General features: G+C 38.7%; 1 protein-coding gene across 1 annotated transcript in view; it reads left to right on the forward strand.

The window, feature by feature from the left end:
• The first annotated feature begins 1,100 nt into the window (after positions 1-1,100).
• Positions 1,101-20,251, forward strand: part of LOC119728232 (ubiquitin-protein ligase E3C-like) — a 45,728-nt gene continuing 26,577 nt past the window's right edge. The window contains exons 1-10 of the mRNA XM_038200386.1: positions 1,101-1,387; positions 4,242-4,349; positions 6,095-6,148; positions 7,502-7,744; positions 9,078-9,190; positions 13,753-13,907; positions 14,987-15,137; positions 16,080-16,318; positions 18,230-18,366; positions 19,555-19,736. Of these exons, the coding sequence (XP_038056314.1) occupies positions 4,266-4,349; positions 6,095-6,148; positions 7,502-7,744; positions 9,078-9,190; positions 13,753-13,907; positions 14,987-15,137; positions 16,080-16,318; positions 18,230-18,366; positions 19,555-19,736 (1,358 nt within the window). The 5' untranslated portion in view covers positions 1,101-1,387; positions 4,242-4,265. The remainder of the gene's footprint in view (positions 1,388-4,241; positions 4,350-6,094; positions 6,149-7,501; positions 7,745-9,077; positions 9,191-13,752; positions 13,908-14,986; positions 15,138-16,079; positions 16,319-18,229; positions 18,367-19,554; positions 19,737-20,251) is intronic.

The following is a 20,251-nucleotide window of genomic DNA, read 5'->3' on the forward strand; positions in this document are numbered from 1 at the left end:
ATCTCTAAATGTTTTAGAGATATCTCATAATGTTTTAGAGATAGCTCTAAATCGTGTGTAAATTGTTCGGAACACCTACTTCGTGTTTTCAAATATTTAGAGATACCGGTATCTCTAAATATTTAGAGATATCTCTAAAACATTCACGGTTCCGTCGAGGTTCACAAATTAGGAAGCGCCGCACACTCAGGCGAATGATGTTTTTCAACAATGCATTTCATGTCAAACCGAAGTTGCAAATGAAAGAATTTCCATTCATCCATGTTGCCAAATAATGCACTTAAAGTCCACGTTGATGCCAACCACATTTAGCATTTCCATCAAAGACGGATGGCACTAGAAATTGTATTATAAGACGTCATTGTGACCAATAAAACGGTGTGTTTAAAGCAATCGTTGATGCCAACATTTAGAGATATCTCTAAATAATTTAGAGATATCTTTAAATGATTTAATGATATCTTTAAATCATTGACAATAAAGCTCTTTCGTGTGTCACTTATTTATCAAAATAATTTGTCTTTTAAACGATTGGGAGAAATCTTTAAGTATTAAGAGATATCTCTAAATATTTAGAGATATCTCTAAATATTTAGAGATATCTCTAAATCATTTAGAGCTATCTTTAAATTGTATTAAGACTTTGTTAATATAAATGTTACTTTGGCTCGCCATAATAACACCAAGATCACGGACTATGGAAACATAAGTCTAGGTATCCCCCAACTCTTCTTTTCTGGCCGTTGAAGGGGTACCGCGGTACTTTTTGTACTGTACTTTTTGTGCACGGAGCACCGCCCGAACGCGTAGCCAGAGATTTCAGGGGTGTATTTCCGAGTGGCGGGGTATTCTACAATACCAATACAAGTTAGCACATCGGCCGGCCGGATAAGTGATGCCGTTAACGCGTTATGGGATACGGGTGAGCTATTCGAACGCACACAGGGCGCCCTCTTTTTTGCGCACGGAGCACTCTTTGGTCTGGTTGCTTTTTCTCTTCACTTTGGTGTGAGTGTGCTTATTCAGCGAATCAGCGGGTACTGACTAAAACAGTCCAGCAACACAATTACATGCGAAACATGCAATACATGCAGTATGAATTGCACTTTGCAGAAATACATTTTACATCTCTCATGCGTTGTCCATTTTTCTGGTTCTAGAATTTTCTGTGGATAAACTGTTTCCTACCTCGGTTGATTGATTGACCGTTGTGTTGACCATTTTCGCTTTAAATTAGACTTCTGGACGACGTGCAAATCATATCCTTGATTGAAATTTGTGTTGTTGAATGTTGGAACTGAAGTTGAAGTGAACGAGTTCACGTTCTGCGCGCGCTGCAGCCAACATACACTGGCCAGTGGTGGCCGTGCATGCAGTTCCTGTTTTGGTGAGTAGCACTAGCAAACGGGTAGACCCGTGAACGTGGCTATATACATAGCCACGCTTCAGTCTATAGTGTTGCAATGATCAATCTTTGGACGTATTTGAAGTATCCATTGAAATAAACTAAATATTCATGAGAAAATAAATATTCATAATGACGTATTGCACTATCATTGGCCTAAATGTGGCCTATTTACTGGATTGCCTCCGTAAACATAGGCCACACATCCACATGTACAAAAAACGTGTCGACATTGCCAAATTTTGATTTTCACATTTAGGCTTACTTTGTAGATTTGTTTTGCTTTAGAAGCATTCTCACCCTCTATATAGGCTAATCAGAAAGTGCTGCCTTTTTCAGATGTTTAATTTTTGTGAAATTTCATGTTGAAATTTTGATACGCAAACGTGTGCCAATGTATCTGGAAATTTCATGAAAAATAGACATCTGAAAAAGGCAGCACTTTCTGATTAGCCTATATAGAGGGTGAGAATGCTTCTAAAGCAAAAAAAACCGTAAAAAGTAAGCCTAAATGTGAAAATCAAAATTTGGCAAAGTCGACACGTTTTTGTACATGTGAATGTGTGGCCTATGTTTACGGAGGCAGTCCAGTAAATAGGCCACATTTATGGGGCTATCATTGGTTATGCCATTGGTCATGGTTATCGATGCCATGCGTATAACGTACCGCTGTTCCAGACACTTCAATCAGTTTTGACCGGCTGCTTCAACTCAGATCTGCACTACATCATACATGTGCATCCAAAATGTGCTCTAAAAACACATTTTTACTAATTTTTTTTCGCATGTCCGCTGTTTCCTGGATTCCTCTTGGTTGAAATCACAAGGTGAGGTGAAAATGTATTTGTTTGGTGGCAGGTAAGTGGTGATCGGGTATCCGATTTTTTCCGTGGATTTAGCAGAATTTTATGGTATTACTGTCATCCTGCCATGTAAGACGGTTAGTCGGGTACCCACTGGTGATACTCCTACCGTTTTGCGCATGCGGAACTCTGGTTTGTAAACACAGGTGCATTTCGAACGATAATAGGGAGTCGGGAACAAGGGCAGATTTTATGGACGGAAACCGGTTCAAGCTAGTTCCCGACTCCCTTTCATCGTTCGAAATGCACCTGTGTTTACAAACGTGATCCAGTCTGCTCATTATCATAATCGATGCATCGCGTGCTCGGTTGCATCGCGCGCGCTCGGTAACGGAATCGCACTCGGGATACGGGGACCATCGAATGAACGCTGGGCATGAAGACCAGATCGCAATTCAAACACGAGTCAGAAATTTAACGTGTTCACGATCGCGAGGGGAGCTCTCGGAATTGAACTGGAAATTTCACTTTTCATCCGGATCGTAAGTCAGGTTGGCGTAGCAGTACTTTCCTCGCCTTCCACCGCTGTGACCCGGGTTCGAATCCCGCCTGGGCCAATATGTGGATTGGGTTTTCAGTCCCTGCCTGATTCCGTGGGTTTTCCCCAAAATATTCTTCTGGGCTTTTCCTCCCACCTCTAAAACTGTAACTTCTTCTCATTGTCTTCTCTCCACAGGTTTCTTCAGGCTTGCGAGCTACAGTGCCTAGGGCGCTTTTGAGGAATCCTTGGTTTCATTACCAGAAATGATTAATAATAAAGTTGGGTCCAATTTACTCGGACTACCAAAAATGTAGAACTTTGTCAAATGTTGATTTTCCCATTTGCAGTTTTGGAAAGATTCCCATATCTGGCCATCACTTGTCATCCCGTGCAAGTGTGCACAAACCCTATGATGAGTATGAGACTAGTCTGAACATTTCTAAGTGTTTTCTTAGTATATACTTCAATATTATATTATGTATTTGTTCATACACTACAGTCGTACAGTATAAACTCTTCTATCGAAAGTTTGTTGTATCAAAATTAGTTGTAGAGTCCCTAATATTTGAAAATTTGCCAAGGAATGACCTATGTTTTTGCCTAGTTCTGGATCGCGCGTGCAATACGACCCAACTACACACACATTAATCAATTTTGTGTGACGTATTATGGGCTGGGCCAAGGGTTTTCAGTCCGTGCGTGAATTTGTGCCGTTGCGCTGAAGACAAAAGCGCAACGGACTAGGACTAGGCATTACCTAGACCCGTGAATGTGGCGTTGTATACAACGCCACGCGCTTCCCTTGGGTATCTTTTGATCCGCTACATACATGTATAACCATGTATAATTTTACCCATAGGTAAATCACTTACTTGTTAGGCTTCCTGTGAATTTACGCGAGTGTTGGATCTGTCATTGCCAAGAAATTTGATGTAAAGTACAGCACAACTTTGTCGCAATGAACGTTTTCAAAATGATCAGAAAATCAAAGACAGGCATGACACTCTGGTACCCCGAGTTCCGCATGCGCAAAATGGTAGGAGTCCCACCAGTGGGTACCCGACTAACCGTCTTACATGGCAGGATGACCGTAATACGTACCATGTAAAATTCTGCTAAATCCACTTTAAAAGTCTGCCAAATCAACCAGTATGTATTGCTGTTCCATTGTGCAAGGGTTTGTTTCGGGGATCTTTCAAAAAAAATGAAGGTTATCCAGACGCCAATTTCCCTGCTAAGATCGTCGGTCCATTCATCCAAAAATCCACGGTTCAGAAATTTGAGAGTTATGGATCAACATGTGCCGTACATGTACATCAGTCATTACAGGTTACATGTTTGTATGGAAATGTTTGCTTTAACTAAGTCTTGTAAGCTTGACATGATGTGAAGTATATTGTAGTTCACAAAAATATGTCCAGATGGTGCCAATGTAAAAATATTTTGATGCAATTAATGCAATAATAAATGTTATTATTCTTTTTGTCATCAGATTTATAAAAGGAGCTTGTAGTGAATGATCTGTCCGAAAGATATGTATAGTTTTGAAGGCGAGTTCAAAAGACGTCCAGTGGTTTCACTGAGAGGAGCCAGTAAGAAGGTAAGGACAGACAGCCCTAACAGTCCTGCACCCGATTTCATCAAATTCTTCGTAACTTACGATGCATCGCAGCGCTGCGACGCATCGTATCTCTACGATGCGTCGCAGCTGCGACGCGTCCTGCGATCCATTTCACTAAACACGTCGTAAGTGCGACGCGTCGTAGGTGTATTTATAGCACAACTCGGTGACTGTTTTATGTCTTTAGTCAGCGTACAGTAAATAGTCGTCTGATATTCAACAAAGAGTCGTCGGATCTCAGCTCAAAATTTGTTAAAACGTAAAACAAAATGGCGGCCGTGCGATGCAATTTTGAAGGAAAACAAGCTCTCATTGGACTGTATAGCTTCTCTGAAATTTCAACTCTAATATTCCGGTCTAATTCATAATTATTCAATGAATTTTCTATTTACAACTTAACACACATTGCCTCGGTATTATAATCTCGTTAATGTAATGTTTGTGGCATAAAACTGGCTTAGAAATGACTCTTCTTATTTTGTGACGACCAATAGACACGTCTTAACTTGCGACGTGTTTTAAGCCGTTGTCAAGGAACTTACGACGTGTTCAACACGTACATCGCAACTTTCGTGAAATGGAAGATACGACGCGTTGCGAATTGCGACGTGTTACACGTCGTAACTCGAGTTGCAACGCGTCGCAGCGCTTCGTGAAATCGGGTGCTGAATCCTCCAATTTCAATACGATTTTGCATACCCCCTAGGAAGTTAGGGTTAATGAGTGAAGTGATGATATAATCAAGGTCAGGACTGGAGGTTGAACTGCGATCAGTCTCAGATCATGTACCTGTACATGTAGTCAAGATTGGAGCCAATCACTATGGCTGCTGCAATCAACTTTTTGTGTACAGTTTTTATTAATCACTTTTTGAACTTGATGATCAATACAAATTTAAGTTACCAATAATCAATACCCACCTTTTTTTGTTTAAACTACACTGTATTGATGGATTTAAAGGGAATATACAACATTTGCAAACATAAAGACAAAACTTACCAAATTATTATGAAATACCTTACTGGATTGTTGGTGAATGACAGTCTAAAGCGTCCAGTAAAAGTATGGTACCTTGTGTGCTGTCATTTTCTTAAAAAAAGGGTTTTTTGGTATCAATTTCCAATTATATAGAAAATTGAGGACATTATTTCAAAAAAGCCAGTTTTTTTACGACGCTGGTCGGCCGACCAGCGTTGTAAAAAACTGGCTTTTTTAAAACTTTTCTTCAACAGATGGCCTTTGGAATCGGTTTTGTTGCTCTTCCTATAATTCTTTAAATCATGTTGGTTTCACAGTCTTTTGTTGTTCTAGAGTTAATGTAGAGTTTGTCGTGAACATGAGCGTGTACCATAATATGAAGAGTTTATTTTCAAAACGTGATATGCCATTTTGTTACGAATAAGAATCACACTGTCTCCTGGCTGCCCAAAGTCAGTTTGGATGGGTTTTAGTCAAACACAACTTAAGGGGACAGTCAAACAGAAACAGAAGATTACAAACATCGTTTTTATTGGTTTTATTCTTTAAACTTTGATAAACAGGCAAACTTTTCACATAATTTTTAATGGATATATAGTGTTTTGGAAATAAACTCTTGATTTCTACCACAATTGAAGAAATGAGTCTATGTAGTATGCGTGTACATGTAGTGTGTACGTGTAGTATATCTATGTGTGTACCTACTACTTAGTAATGTTTCAGTTTGTTGACATCAAATTTTTCAGGAAGAAACGTCATCTCTTCTACAGCGTACTCAACATGAAAGATTAAAAAGAGAGGTGAGCACGTAATTTCATGTACTCATAATTTTTGTCATTGCTGTGTTGTTAGGAATAGTTGACAGAAAAATCTGCATGTTTTTTAGGGGAAGGGGAATCATAAGAAGGCAAAATATGCTTACAAATGGGGAAAATGTCCTCAATTGTTTTTGTATTAAATTATAATTTGATTGTTTTATTTTTGTGTCACCTAAACAGTTAAGGGGGACACTTACCAGTCCGAAATTCTGTATAACCGTCCTGACCAGGGCCCAATTTCTTGGTTCTGCTTACTGTTAACGAAAAAAACCTGCTTACTGTAGCAGAAATTTTGTGCTTACGGTAAGCGCATTTCACGCGTTAGCGAGGAATTTTGGCTGATGCACATGCGTACATCCCGTAACGAAGGATTCTGTGCTTACAGGGTTAGCACAGAATTTTTCTGCTAGCGCGGTTAGCACAAAATGGTGATCGTAAGCGCGGAATTCTGTGGTTAGCAGAGCCATGAAATTGGGCCCCGACCACTTGTGGGGTACTCGTACAAATAACGGTGCCCCACAAGTGAAATCTTCAGAAAAACGGTACCCCATGAGTTGAATCTTTAGAAAAAGGGATAAAAGGACAACAATGCTCCTACCGCACTAGGCCTTCCCGTGAAGTCGTCTGTATCCCCGTAATACTATGACCGTATGTTAAAAACTAGGTTAAGTTTTTGAACAAAGTGTATAACTTCTACATGCTTTCATGGATGTTGATGAAACTTGGTCGCAGTGACCCTTGGGTAAGAAGACACAATTTTTCATCGGATTACTGAGGTCAAAGGTCATGTAGAATCATTAGAGGTCATTGTTCAAATATGCTTCAAATGTTTCTTTGTCTACAGAATTTCATGGATTTTAATGTAACTTGGATGGAGCGATCCTTGGGTGGGGGTTCTTGACAACTTTTCAGAAATAGAGAAACGTATGAGTTAAATCCAGACTAGCACTCTAATGGCTCAATGGATGAGGACCAAAATTGTGTACCCCTTATTCCCGTATGTGTAATTTATACACAAACACAACAATTTGTCAAGGCACAAGTGTGGCACATGTATATTTTACTTTTTAATGATCTTTCCCACTGAAATAACTTTGTGGGAAATAGGTTTTAGCGCCCAAAAGGGCACCTTCCAGTTGAAAGCGTTCCTTTCAGTACATGTGCTTGTTTGTGAAATGATATTTACCAATCAAATACACTCCTATACAATGCAGGGCTTGTAGTCGTCTTGCTCTAACTTATCTTTGTAGTCCTGCTCGGATCACAGTACTATTTTATTCTCAAATATTAATCCTAAATTGATACTAATGACATCAATCCTGAACTCACCCATAGGAGGAGAGAAGGAAGCAGCACAGTGCCACAATCATCCAATCCTTTGTGCGTGGATCACTGATCAGGCTCAGACTTAAAGCTAAGCTTAGGAATGAATGGGATGCTGAGATGGGGCGTGTCCAACAAGGAGGAAAGGGTAGATCATCATCGTCATCATCGTCTACTTTGAATGCAGAAACCCTGCTGTCATTGCAGTCTCAATTGATCTTATTCTTCAGGGAGGATTTAGATTCACAGAGATTGGTAAGTATAACTGTGCTGATAAGCAAATCTTGAATAAAAAACTTTATTTAAATTTGGCTCCTCTCTAACAATTTCCATCGAGCGAGATTGGGCGAGATTGTGTGCACGGATAAGTTGTGCGTATTGTTAATAGGCATATAAGAACTACATGTTATTGTCAAGGCTTTCTCAATGACATTATTTTTGACCAATGAGAGCTCTGTTATAAATTTCACCCTTTAAATATCACCTAATTTCCAATCTGATTTGATAATCAGCAGTCTTTCCCAATCTGAAATGTTGACAATTGACAAATGAAACAAATATTTTAGAATGAATTCCATATATCGAGGAGTTTCGGTGACTTGCGAGGTGTCTGCCAGAATTTCATTCATCTGTCGTGCGCTTTTCGAGCACTCTCATGCGTATACGTGACGGGTTTGGGCGAGATAGGGCGAGATCGACTGCCCGTAACATGCACGTATGCACTCTTACCCGCTCAACAATTTTTGAGAACTAACTTGTGATCACCATTTTATTTATGCATTGTATTGTATTCTGTAATCATAATTGCTCAGAAGCTAACTGATTCTTGTAGAAATTATTTCATACTGAACATCGACATTGGAAGATTGCTAGCATAATGAGTAGGGCTGGATAGCTCAGTTGGTAGAGCCCCAGTATGCTATTCCATAGGTCATAGGCTCAAATCCCGCTGTAGTCAATTTCTTTGTTCAACTTTATAATTATGTACATGTATATGCCTAGTCAGTTTCCCTTTGTTGTTTATTGGGATGACTTTTAATGGAAAACGCCTAAACCTCTCGGGGTGATTTGCATTTGCTATTGCCCAGGTTTTGACATTGCTGATGTTGCTTGCAACATGACTTTGGGTGTAATCCCTGGCTACATTGCATAATGGCTTTATGACATCTGACTAGTGCTCCTTGAACAAAGACATTGACTAATTGGGAGACTGCCAACAAAGGAGTGGATGAGCTAGTTGCAAGAACAAAGTTGTAGCCTCAAGGAAAGACAACCCTTCATGACCCATCTCCCTGACCATTTTGTAAACATTTCAAATTGCACACCTTTTATCTTCTCTTTAATATTTTGTATAAAAAAAAAAACTATGAAAAAAAATACCATTATCAGTTACTATATCATTGGGTGAACACGACCCGAGCACCTTTTTGAAATGGTACATTTAATCTTTCTTCAGCTTGGTACATTAACAGCGGCCATCCCCCAACCATGCCAACCTGCTCATTATGAAGACTGGGTACTCACACTGTTATTCCTTAATAATAAAACCTTTTTGATTTAATATTTGTTTTTGTCTATTGTCGTGAAGATTATATTATGTCAGACTTTCCTGAAGCATCAACATCTGTGTGTAGAGCTGCTGATCCACCATCATGCTACCTGGCTGCATCAGATCAGGAAATTGTTGCTCCTGTGTTGTAGGTGAGAAACCAAAGGATTTGATGACATTGATTGTAAGCTTCAACTGAACCATTATCCTAACTGTTAACATCTATCCTCTACCACTAGCCATTACATAACCAGGCATTGGATTTGGATAAAGGCACAAAGGCACAGTAGAAGGGGAAAATAACAGCCAGGGTAGTGGCATGGGCGGAGTAGCCTAGCACACAACTTATTAAGGAGTTTGCCAAATGTCTCAGTTAATAAGCCTTAACCTCATTCAGTTAAATATCAGTACCAGTTTCTTTAATAATAGAACTTATGGACAGGTTTGGTACATGTAGGTGTATCTTGATACATGTTTTTAGTTCTAAGGTAAAAATGTGGTGTAGAAATTAGTCACAACTTTAGGTCAATTGTTTCCAAAAATGGCACACTTGAAAACGTCAATAGTTTTTAGCTGATGATTCACTATCATTATCTTCAGAATTATGTTTTGCCCTCCACCGACATATAAACACTGTATACTCAGGGTGTACTCTCCCCCCCCCCCCCCAAGTGAAAGTGAGAACAAAATCATTTTGGTGGGCGTCAAACCCACCACCTCCTGCTTTCTAGTGAAGATGTCTTAGGCCAAAAAAAAAAAGTCTCCGGTTTCTGGTATGGAGCTTGCCCAAAAAGTGGTGCGGCGATGCGGCTTTTTTTTAATATTTTACCTGATTTTTTTGCTTCAAATGTGTGCTGATGACTGCAAATGGTGCCCGACTAAACTTAGTGCAAATATATGGGAGTCCAGAGAGGCCACATAAAGCTTATTCTCGACCATAACCCCATCCAAAAACTCGCTAAAATTGTGCAGCAGCAGGACTCCAGTCAAACCAGTGAGTTTGGCGGTTTTGAGACATCATCTTTCATTGAAAAAAAAACTTTTTCATTTTGCCGACGCGCATGGCTACGGCGACGCGCGCGCATACCAGAAACCGGACACTTTTTTTTTTTGGCCTTACCACTGTTTTTTTTTTTTGTTCTCATTTTCACTCGGGGGTGGGGGGGGGGGGGTGTAACACACTAAGTATACATTGTTTATACGTCGGTGGAGGGCAAAACCTAATAATGAATTCACTTCATGAAATTCACATCTGTCACATGCATGCAGTACGCGCCACGTGCACTAGCTACAGCTAACTGCTTCAGAAGCACTGATCATGATCTCCCATCTCCCACAGTAGAAGTGGCCTGATCTGAACAGGGTGTAAAATGCTTGAACAAAATCACTGAAGTTGTGTCAACTTTTCGACTTTTTATGCCATGTGATCAAAAAGCTATTTCGGCTTGGGCCATTATCGGTGGCCAGGCCCCTAAGAGGTTATAAACCACATGTTTATTACTGCTTCATCATACATAAATCCTGTTTCATTTAGACATGTCAATACAAACATTCACATTTACCATTGTTGCCAATATCCTGTTTTTAGTATAAAACAAAATCTGAGTTTGACTGTTCTTTTATCATAGGATTAATTTTTATGCCCCGCGGCGAGGCCGAAGGGGCATACTGTTTCCGCCTTGTCCTTCCGTGGGTGGGTGGGTGGGTGGGTGGGTGTGTGTGTCCAGAAAAATCTTGTCAGGTCAAGGGTCAAGGTCACAGTGGCTAAAACAATAGAAATCTTGTATTTATTCTGAGATCAAAGGGATTAGGGATTAATTCATATAAAACCTACAGAAGACACTAATGCTGTCAATGAAAGTTCCATGTGACCTAGGTACATAAGTTGATGTTAAAAGAGTGGTGTTATGTCATGGGAACAGTCACGGTTGCGGGGCATTTGTGTTTGTAAACACACCTGACTTGTTCTACATGAAATGAACACACATTTTGTGTTCAGGTTATGTCATATCCACAAAAGTTTATTAAAGAGGTTGTGGAATGCTCGAAGACATTTCCGTCATTTTTCGGTGACTCGTTTATACTACGCTGCATCGGGAGTCCTGTTTATTATGTTTCAATTTACTATGTTTTGTTTGCTGCCCCCAACGAGGACTTTTACACAAATTGCAAGTTCGGGTCGAAACAGGACCTGAAAAACAGCTCTCAAAAGTACCTTTTGTACTCATTTCATGACAGACACAATAGGGTCATTCCATGCCAACTCAACAAATGGTGCACACCATCACCTCTTGGATTTTTTTCTTTTTTGGTGTACTGAAAGATACTTAGGAGAAATGCAAATTCTGAAAATTTGGGGTCTCTAGGACTTTTCGTTCTTGCGCAACAGCATTTTGAAATTTGAGGTGGGCGGGGCCAAAAGTGCGTCGCGTCACGAAATTCAATGTTTAAAGGGCCATATATTTAAAACTATACCCCCCAGACATTTCAAACTTGGTAATCTGGGCTACTTTTTGCTGTAGATTTCAAATATTTAAACAGAAAGAAAGTAGCTTGTTTCATTTTTAAGTTAGAGGGGCCCCAAAATGGCCCAAAACTCATCTGGACCAATGTTCGGGGGGGTGTAAGTCAAAAATTGAAAATATTTTTTTCACCAAATTTTTTGCCTGTAATAGCCCCCAATTGAAACTACTTTCATGTAAAATCTTACACTTATATTAACTTCATTGAATGAGATATAGCCCTTGCAAAAAGCAAATTGTTTATTTTTACGACAACTTGACCCCCCCAAAAGCCAACGTCAGACATTCCGCACCAAATTTTGCTTCACATATGTTTGAGGTTGGTCCTTAGTGAAGTCCTCTGAAAAGTTTCATGTTGGTGTCTAAATTTCTTCAGTGGATAGCTGGGCTTTATAAAGAGTCTATATCTTATGATGCTGCAGGTTCCGTAACATACATGTGCATGTACATGTACTTGTATTTTACGGAACCAGCACAACAAAATCCCCCGACTGTTGAAAGACTTGGGTCAAGACTACCCATTTCCTGCTCAATAAACAGTTGCTTGTAGACCTATGTGTGCATTATATGCAAATTAGGTTAAATGACTTGAGAGTCTAATTCTTTCCATGTGCTCATCACACAGCATGCATGTCATGTATGTAGTAATTAACCAGTTCTCACTTGCACAACATAGTATAGCACTAACCTGAACCAAAGAGAAGTGATTCAGTTTGAGTAGAGGGTCTATGGTTTTAACCTGATTGATCTTAGTTTTCATTATGGATAAGGGGAAACCTAGTTCATCCAAGGAGTTGCATGTATGCTCAAACTCATCATGCACCAATTGTAGCAGCTGACCTCAACCCAGGAAAATATGTTTGTGTGGTCTATGATGATGTTTGGTACATTGCTAAATTGTAGAAGATGTACATGTATCACAACTTCATGAGGATGTGTATGTCTGCTTCATGTACAGGACGGAATCAACAAATACTCTCTATTGGCCACAAAGAGAGGATAAATGTAACATTCCATTTGTTGATGTGTTGTGTTGCGTACCAACACCAGAACTTCTACATAGCGGTGGAAGGCAATACAAACTTAGTGAGGCAACCATCATGCAACTCATTCAACTTCATCAAAACTACATCACAAGGAATGCATAATTTCACCTGTGAAACTGTAAACAATTATATCAACTGTCTACATGTACAAATGTAAGCTAAGTTTCATACCCAACTTATTCTTTATGTACCAACTGCTGTTTTATTCTATGTACATGTACGTGTACTTGTATGTTACGGAACCAGCACCGTAAGATATAGACTCATTATAAAGCCCAGCTATCTACTGAAGACATTTAGACACCAACATGAAACTTTTCAGAGGACTTCACTAAGGACCAACCTCAAACATATGTGAAGCAAAATTTGGTGCGGAATGTCTGACGTTGGTTTTTGGGGGGTCAAGTTATCGTAAAAATAAACAATTTGCTTTTTGCAAGGGCTATATCTCATTCAATGAAGTTAATATAAGTGTAAGATTTTACATGAAAGTAGTTTCAATTGGGGCTATTACAGGCAAAAAATTTGGTGAAAAAAATATTTTCAATTTTTGACTTACACCCCCCCCGAACATTGGTCCAGATGAGTTTTGGGCCATTTTGGGGCCCCTTTAACTTAAAAATGAAACAAGCTACTTTCTTTCTGTTTAAATATTTGAAATCTACAGCAAAAAGTAGCCCAGATTACCAAGTTTGAAATGTCTGGGGGGTATAGTTTTAAATATATGGCCCTTTAAACATTGAATTTCGTGACGCGACGCACTTTTGGCCCTGCCCACCTCAAATTTCAAAATGCTGTTGCGCAAGAACGAAAAGTCCTAGAGACCCCAAATTTTCAGTATTTGCATTTCTCCTAAGTATCTTTCAGTACACCAAAAAAGAAAAAAATCCAAGAGGTGATGGTGTGCACCATTTGTTGAGTTGGCATGGAATGACCCAATAGTCGTTTTTATTTCATCACACCTTAGGCTACATATACCCAAAAAATGACGGAAATGTTTTTGAGCATTCCACAACCTCTTTAAATACTGTTGTGATAATAGAAATTGTTAAAAGAGACCCAACATACAAATACAGATATCTCCTGATAAGATGCATTTAAAAATGTTGTTCATTCATTTCACAATTTTGCAATAATTGTTGGCAGAATGTTAGGAGGTGATTCCCACGTACCTATTGCTGTGCCTCTCAGGATGTTAGAAGTGTTTACAGAAGGAGCCTTATACCAGCAATCACAAAGGCTGTCGGATGCAGATGTAGATTTAGCAGTCTCTGACACATTGCTGTATCTTGTACAAAACGGTTAGTATTTTCTTCAGTTAATATTCTCTTCATTTATTAACTGTGGAAACTCGTCCAAATCCACTACTATTAAAATCATGGTTGGTGTGTATTGACTGTTCATACTATGGAGACAACTACTGTCGTAATGGTAGTGTTTGACTATTAACATTGGGCAACTTGTTCCCAACAATCTCCAAGAAAATAGCATAAGGCATTTTATTTGTAATGTTCTGAAGAATTTCCATTTCCCAAGTGATCACTGCCACAGGATGGACCTCGCCGATTTGTCAAACACCATATGTCTCTAAAGTACTTGATTTCAAATATCTGAACTAGGTGTTGGTTCCATCACACTGTCAGGAATACAGGGCAGCACGCTGTCTTTGTTGATGAGCCTTGAATTGGGAACTCCTTCCCCATCAATATCTAGACAGCTCTGAAGCTCAAACAAGTCTTAAAAACTAATATTATGTTCTAGCCATACTTCATCTTTTTCCTGTTTATCTCTTTATAGCATTTTGTATTACTCTGTGAAGGTGCTCTGTAAATATGAGTTATTATTATTTATATCGGGCTTCCAGTGGTAAAAATAAATCAGTGTATTGCATGCTTAAAAAAAAAGGTACCCGGATGACTACAATAATATTTTTATTATTGCAGTCATACTTGCAGTCATCCGGCATTTTTGCTGGTTCGGTCACGATCAAGAGCATAGAAAGTCACAGTTGTCAACCACTCAACAGAGCGTAGCGCGTGCGCGTACCGTCGAACACGGAACATGCTGCGCACTGCATGCGCGCATGCAGCGCGCAAAAGATCAGGTATATGTGCACTGTTGTCAACAATTACAGTAGCAGCTTCAAATAGTTTGACGAAAAAGATGAAATGAAGACAGTGTCTTGAATTGTATTTCTTGCTGATCAAGTCAGCCTGATATAAATAATAATAATACTATTGGATGACTTTTTTTCGGTGGATACAAGAATATATTGCACTCGCTATGACAATGTTGAACTCGTCCATAGCTCGTGCAATATGTTCTTGTATCCACCTCTAAGCCATCCAATATCATATAGTTATTGTTATGATTATTATAGGTTACTACAGATATATCAGGATATTAATGGACGAACGCTTACCACCCGGAATAGAATATCCCAACCATCCACCATTAGCAGAGACGACACTTCAGTTGGTTTATAGACCATCCAGGCTGGTTAGAAGGCTACACAACCAGGAGACTAACAGGTACTTTTTTCTTTTGATAACAAAACTAGGTATTAATAAAGAGGCATCTGTAGTCTTATTTGTATATATGTGCTGCTTATCAGGCCAATCATATATTTCCTAGACCATCTCTGTTCTTTTTAGAGAATACAGCATGATACTGCCATTTCAGTGTAGGCAGTAAGAATGGGCAAGGGTGGAATTCTCCTGCCTTTTCACTTTTCAAAACCATGAATTTTGCCCCTCCCCTTTTTTTTATTCCTTGTTATAGAGACTGTTAGAGAGGGTACTCTTATGTTTTGATTTCGCTATTCAATTGAAGTACGGAGGTTCATACATGCAAACTAAACTGAAGGAAATGCAGGGTATACTAGTACACCATAGACACAGGAATGAAACAGATGTAAAGACTAATGTATAAAAGCAGTCTTGGGTCCGATAAACCTAACATAAATGTACCATACTTGGCATGAACACTTGTGCCTTGGCCTTTTACCATTAACCTTTACATGTACTTTATGTTGCCTTAAAAATTCTGATTAACATTTAAGCAAGGCAAATTACATTTTTTATGAAAAAAGATAACAGTTTTTTAATGGTGCAAATAAATCAAATACATTTGGAACTTACAATTTTGGAACCAAGAACTCACATCAACATAGACGTGACAGACGATCTTGAAGAGGCTGCTTGGCATTTGGGTTTTTTTCCCTTCTTCCTTTACTTTTTTCTTTTACTTTAATTGAAAACTGAATTTAGATTTTCAGTTATTTCCTTTGACCCACCCATCCACAAAATAAGATTGAAATTTGTTAACCTTGACTATTCTGAATGGCCCCTTAGACTTAACATTTTGCAAGAGCATTCCCTTTTTGGAGTGATATAAAACTGATTTCAAACATTACAAGGTTTATTGAATCCATGAAGAACTTTATGATGTCCCTTTGCTTGAATTCCATGTAGCAAGCTGGTTCTTCGCTGTCTGTGCAGGGAGCTTCTTTGTCCTAAGTTCAGTGAATCAATTGGCTCACTTCTGTTACCAGCCGTCATTGAAGCGTCATGTACCTTCCCTGTCTCTAAACTACTCCAAGCCATCGTATCCACCAATCAGAGTGCAGCAGGAATGACCGTGTGTCATTTACATGTGGACGAGTCACCTTGGTTGCTGTATTCCGTGATGACACTAGTTCCACCTGTGCTAAGTAAAAAAATAATTCTTTTTGTTTATGTGATGTATAGATAATGAAAGCACCACACGATTTTTTTTTTCTCATAGGAACATTTCACAAAAATAAATGCATTCCATCACCTAAACAAAGAATTGTTTGCATCTCTAATTTAAAAACATAGTGTTGATTTATTTTTTATTGTGTAAAGCTCATTCAAAACTAATGCTTTAATGTATGTGAAAAATGGTTCTATTTTTTTACTTTTTTCAAACCCTTTTGTATCAACACAAAGGGGCAAATCTTTATACCAGTTTATTTTTTTTTTTTTCATTTTAAAGGTTAGGATCATTTGCATTTTTTGCATATTATATGTCATTTGAAGCTTCAAAATGTCTAAAAATCTGAAGTAGGTAGGGTGCATAACAAGTTACAACTAACCTATTGAAGTTTTAGTTCAGTAAATACTCATTGCTCGAGCATACAGTTCCTGTCACCAAAGTATTTTAGTCAGTTTACAAACTTGATTTCTCCTTTATGCGAATTTGTACATTTTAACGTTCATTTTAATGAAAGGGCGGTGGGTTGCATGCATGCACATGGAATTTGAATGGCCAATGAATGTGGCAATGTTGCTGCTAGGCTGATTCTGCCATTCGTGCAAAAGTTGCCTCAGCTCAATATAATCGTTACTTTAAATGATACAGGGTGAGTCAAAAAAAGCGGAACCCAAACCCCAAACAATATATTTCATATTTAAAAAAATATGTAGCACCAAAAATAATAATGACTGGAAAGCCAATTTCAAAAGCTACTTTTAGAAGAAAAAATTACTGAAATTGCTTAATCCGTTCGAAGAATATCACCTTTTAAACGCAACGACCCTAAAACCTGTCTCGTCCAAAAAAAGCAATTTATTGTGTGTTTTGACTGTTTGGAACAGCAAAGAAAATGACACAGAATACTTGTTTCAACAACTGTCACAAACTGTAGTACACAATATTTTGATTAACAACCCTGGTAAGGCAAACAATATGACGTATAAAATCTACTTTTTGAAAAGATGGGCCTTTAATAGGACTTTGTTGCATATTCTTAACTTTTAAACTAAGATTTCATCGCTGGTGATGTTTGAAGACAATTGTGATGACGATTGTTGAAATCGCATTTTTTGGACGAGACAGGTGTTGGGGTCATTAGGTTTAAATGGTGATATTCTTTGAACGGATTGACCAATTTCAGTAATTTTTCCATCTAAAAGTAGCTTATGAAATTGGCTTTCCAGTCATTATTATTTTTGGTGCTACATATTTTTTTAAATATGAAATATATTGTTTGGGGTTTGGGTTCCGCTTTTTTTTACTCACCCTGTATACATTTTTTTCGATAATTTTACCCTGGCAAAATTTGATAATTTTTGTGCAAAAATTGAATGACGACATTTTGTTTGAACACTTGTGTGTCCGAATACTGGGTGCACCATTATGGGGGGTAGTGGGTTTTTTTTCGCCACTTACCCACCCGACCTGACTGAAAAATCCACAAATCAAGTAATTTAAAAACAACCCGGCTTACATTTTTAGATAACAGCATATGTGTGCACAATTGTTTTGGTCTCGTAACTGGACTCCATTGCTAATGCAATGTGAAAAAAATAATGTGTCCTTGAGCACCCTATTTTGAAACCACCTTCAATGTTTAGTTTTCATCCAAATGGTGCCATTCAGCTGGAATGATTTCAAGGGATTTGAATACCCGCCCTATCTTCACTTTGAGCAAGGTTTCTGTCAAGAAATCAGTAGGAACTTTTCTGATTAATTACAAATGATCCTAGGTGGCTTTATACACGTAGCCCAAATGATTGTAAATGAAAAAGAAATTTGGTTTGTACATACTTTGCAGCCTGTTTTAATGATTGAATGATATCTCTCCTGGTTGTTTGTATAGCATCTCTTGATAGTGAAGACATCTTGAGATATCTGTACCTGATCAAGCTGTTACTTCCTACCCTACCAAGTGCAAGTAACAATGATGATGATTCAGACCACGACCTTGAAGAAGAAATGGAAACAAGTGACCCTGAAGTAAGCTATATATTGATTACTCTCTGTTTTTTTGGTTTTGATAAGATTTGAAGGTTTGCATGGTGAAGGAAGCACTTAAGATAAAGATTTACTCTTGCACCGTGTGACAAATCTCTTATGAGTTGGTGAGGATAGCATACTCTGCATGTCCTCAGGAGACTGAAGGGATTCCAATGGTGAAGGGAGCTCATTAAGTGTGACTGGTGATCAGTAATGTGATATATCATAGCCAAATATCATAGTGTGATATTTGGCTAAAGGGCCATCGCAGATTTGTCCTTTGAAAAGAATATCATAGAATAACATGCAGTGGCCGACATATTGAAATTTTTGTTTTATTCTATGATATTTTTTCCAAAGGACAAATCTGCTCTGGCACTACAGCCAAATATCTTTCCCATGACATACTCTGACTTTGTGCCAAATGTCATGCCTTTATCATCAAACTGAACAATCTTATCACCAATTTCAGGCGCGGATCGGGTGGGGGGAGGTTAAAAAAAAACCCTGCTCTTTCCAAAAAAAAAGATTTCCATAGAATTAGAAATTCATGAAAAAAATGCACCCCCCCCCCCCCCCGGTAATAATGTCTGCCTTTGCACAAAATACTGACAGAACCAGCTTGGTTGGGAATATGTACACTGTTCTGTGATCTAGTGTTAAAAATTGACGGATTTGAACAGCGCCCCCATTTAAAGTATGGTCCAGGCCCCCCCCCCCCCCCCCCCCCCCCCCCCCGGCCAAGTGTCTGGGGGAAAACCCTGTATACATTTCAGATTTTTGGCCGATGAAACCTCCCCCCCCCCCCCCCCCTGCAACAAAATTCTTGATCGGCCCCTGAATCTGCTGTACTATTTCACATGAAAAATAGATGGAGGTTTTTGGTATCAGTGTACATTGAACAGTTGGTGTAGTGTGATGTATGCTGGTGAGACGTGAACTGTTTACATTTGCATTGATAAGAACTGTTTGTAGCAAAGCACACCAAATGTATACATGTAATTTGTCTTTTGTGATTTACAGGAAAGGTGAGTGGGGAAGGCCGTTAAAGTATTGAATTTGTTGTACATACTCTTAAAACCTATAGGCTACCCCCCCCCCCCCCAAAAAAAATGTGAGTCAAACATTATTTTACTTGTACTTCAGGCAATATTTTACAGTGTGTTCTTCAATAATTTGTCTGAACAGTTTAGAGGAGCATCCTCTTTGATGGAGATCCGAGATGAGTGTCTTCAGATATTAAGCATGTCTACGTATGCCCAAAATCTCCTTGCTGTGGTCTCTCAGAGTGACATCTCTGTCCTGACAGCCCTGTGCAGTATCTGCCACACGCTCATGGTCAAACACAGCATGCATGTCCCAAGAACACCGTAAGAACTTTGTGAATTGGTCTTCTTAGAATTAAATATATATCCTTATCCTTAAGTCTGCTAATTCTTGAGTTTTAATTGCATCCATTCAATACCATTGACAACTTGGAAGCACATGTGCAGCGTAAAGGTCACTCTCATGTATAGAGACAGAGTTCACATGTGACAATTCTTAACTTTGTTTCACAATGAAGGAGTCAATATTCAGTGCGTGGCTACATGTACGTGTAGTTCCAAAATAGGTGTCATTGGTGTACTGTAGTGATTCCTATAAGATCCTACTCGTAATTTGTAATTCTAAACTGTGAAGCTTGTGTTGCTCAGTACATGTAGGTAGAACACTGTTTACACATTCCAGTGGTTCCAGTTAGCTTTCAATCCCACTTTATCCTACTTTCTTTATTAAACCGTTAATTAATACTATTTTTTTTAATGTAATAATTTGTTAGAAGCAGAGACCAGCCCTCAGTTCATTATTGCTGTCATAGTCACCAACTATCGTGGGCATTGTATGA

Source organism: Patiria miniata, unplaced genomic scaffold (genome assembly GCF_015706575.1).
Source record: "Patiria miniata isolate m_02_andy unplaced genomic scaffold, ASM1570657v1 HiC_scaffold_20, whole genome shotgun sequence".
In the NCBI taxonomy this organism is placed as follows: domain Eukaryota; kingdom Metazoa; phylum Echinodermata; class Asteroidea; order Valvatida; family Asterinidae; genus Patiria; species Patiria miniata.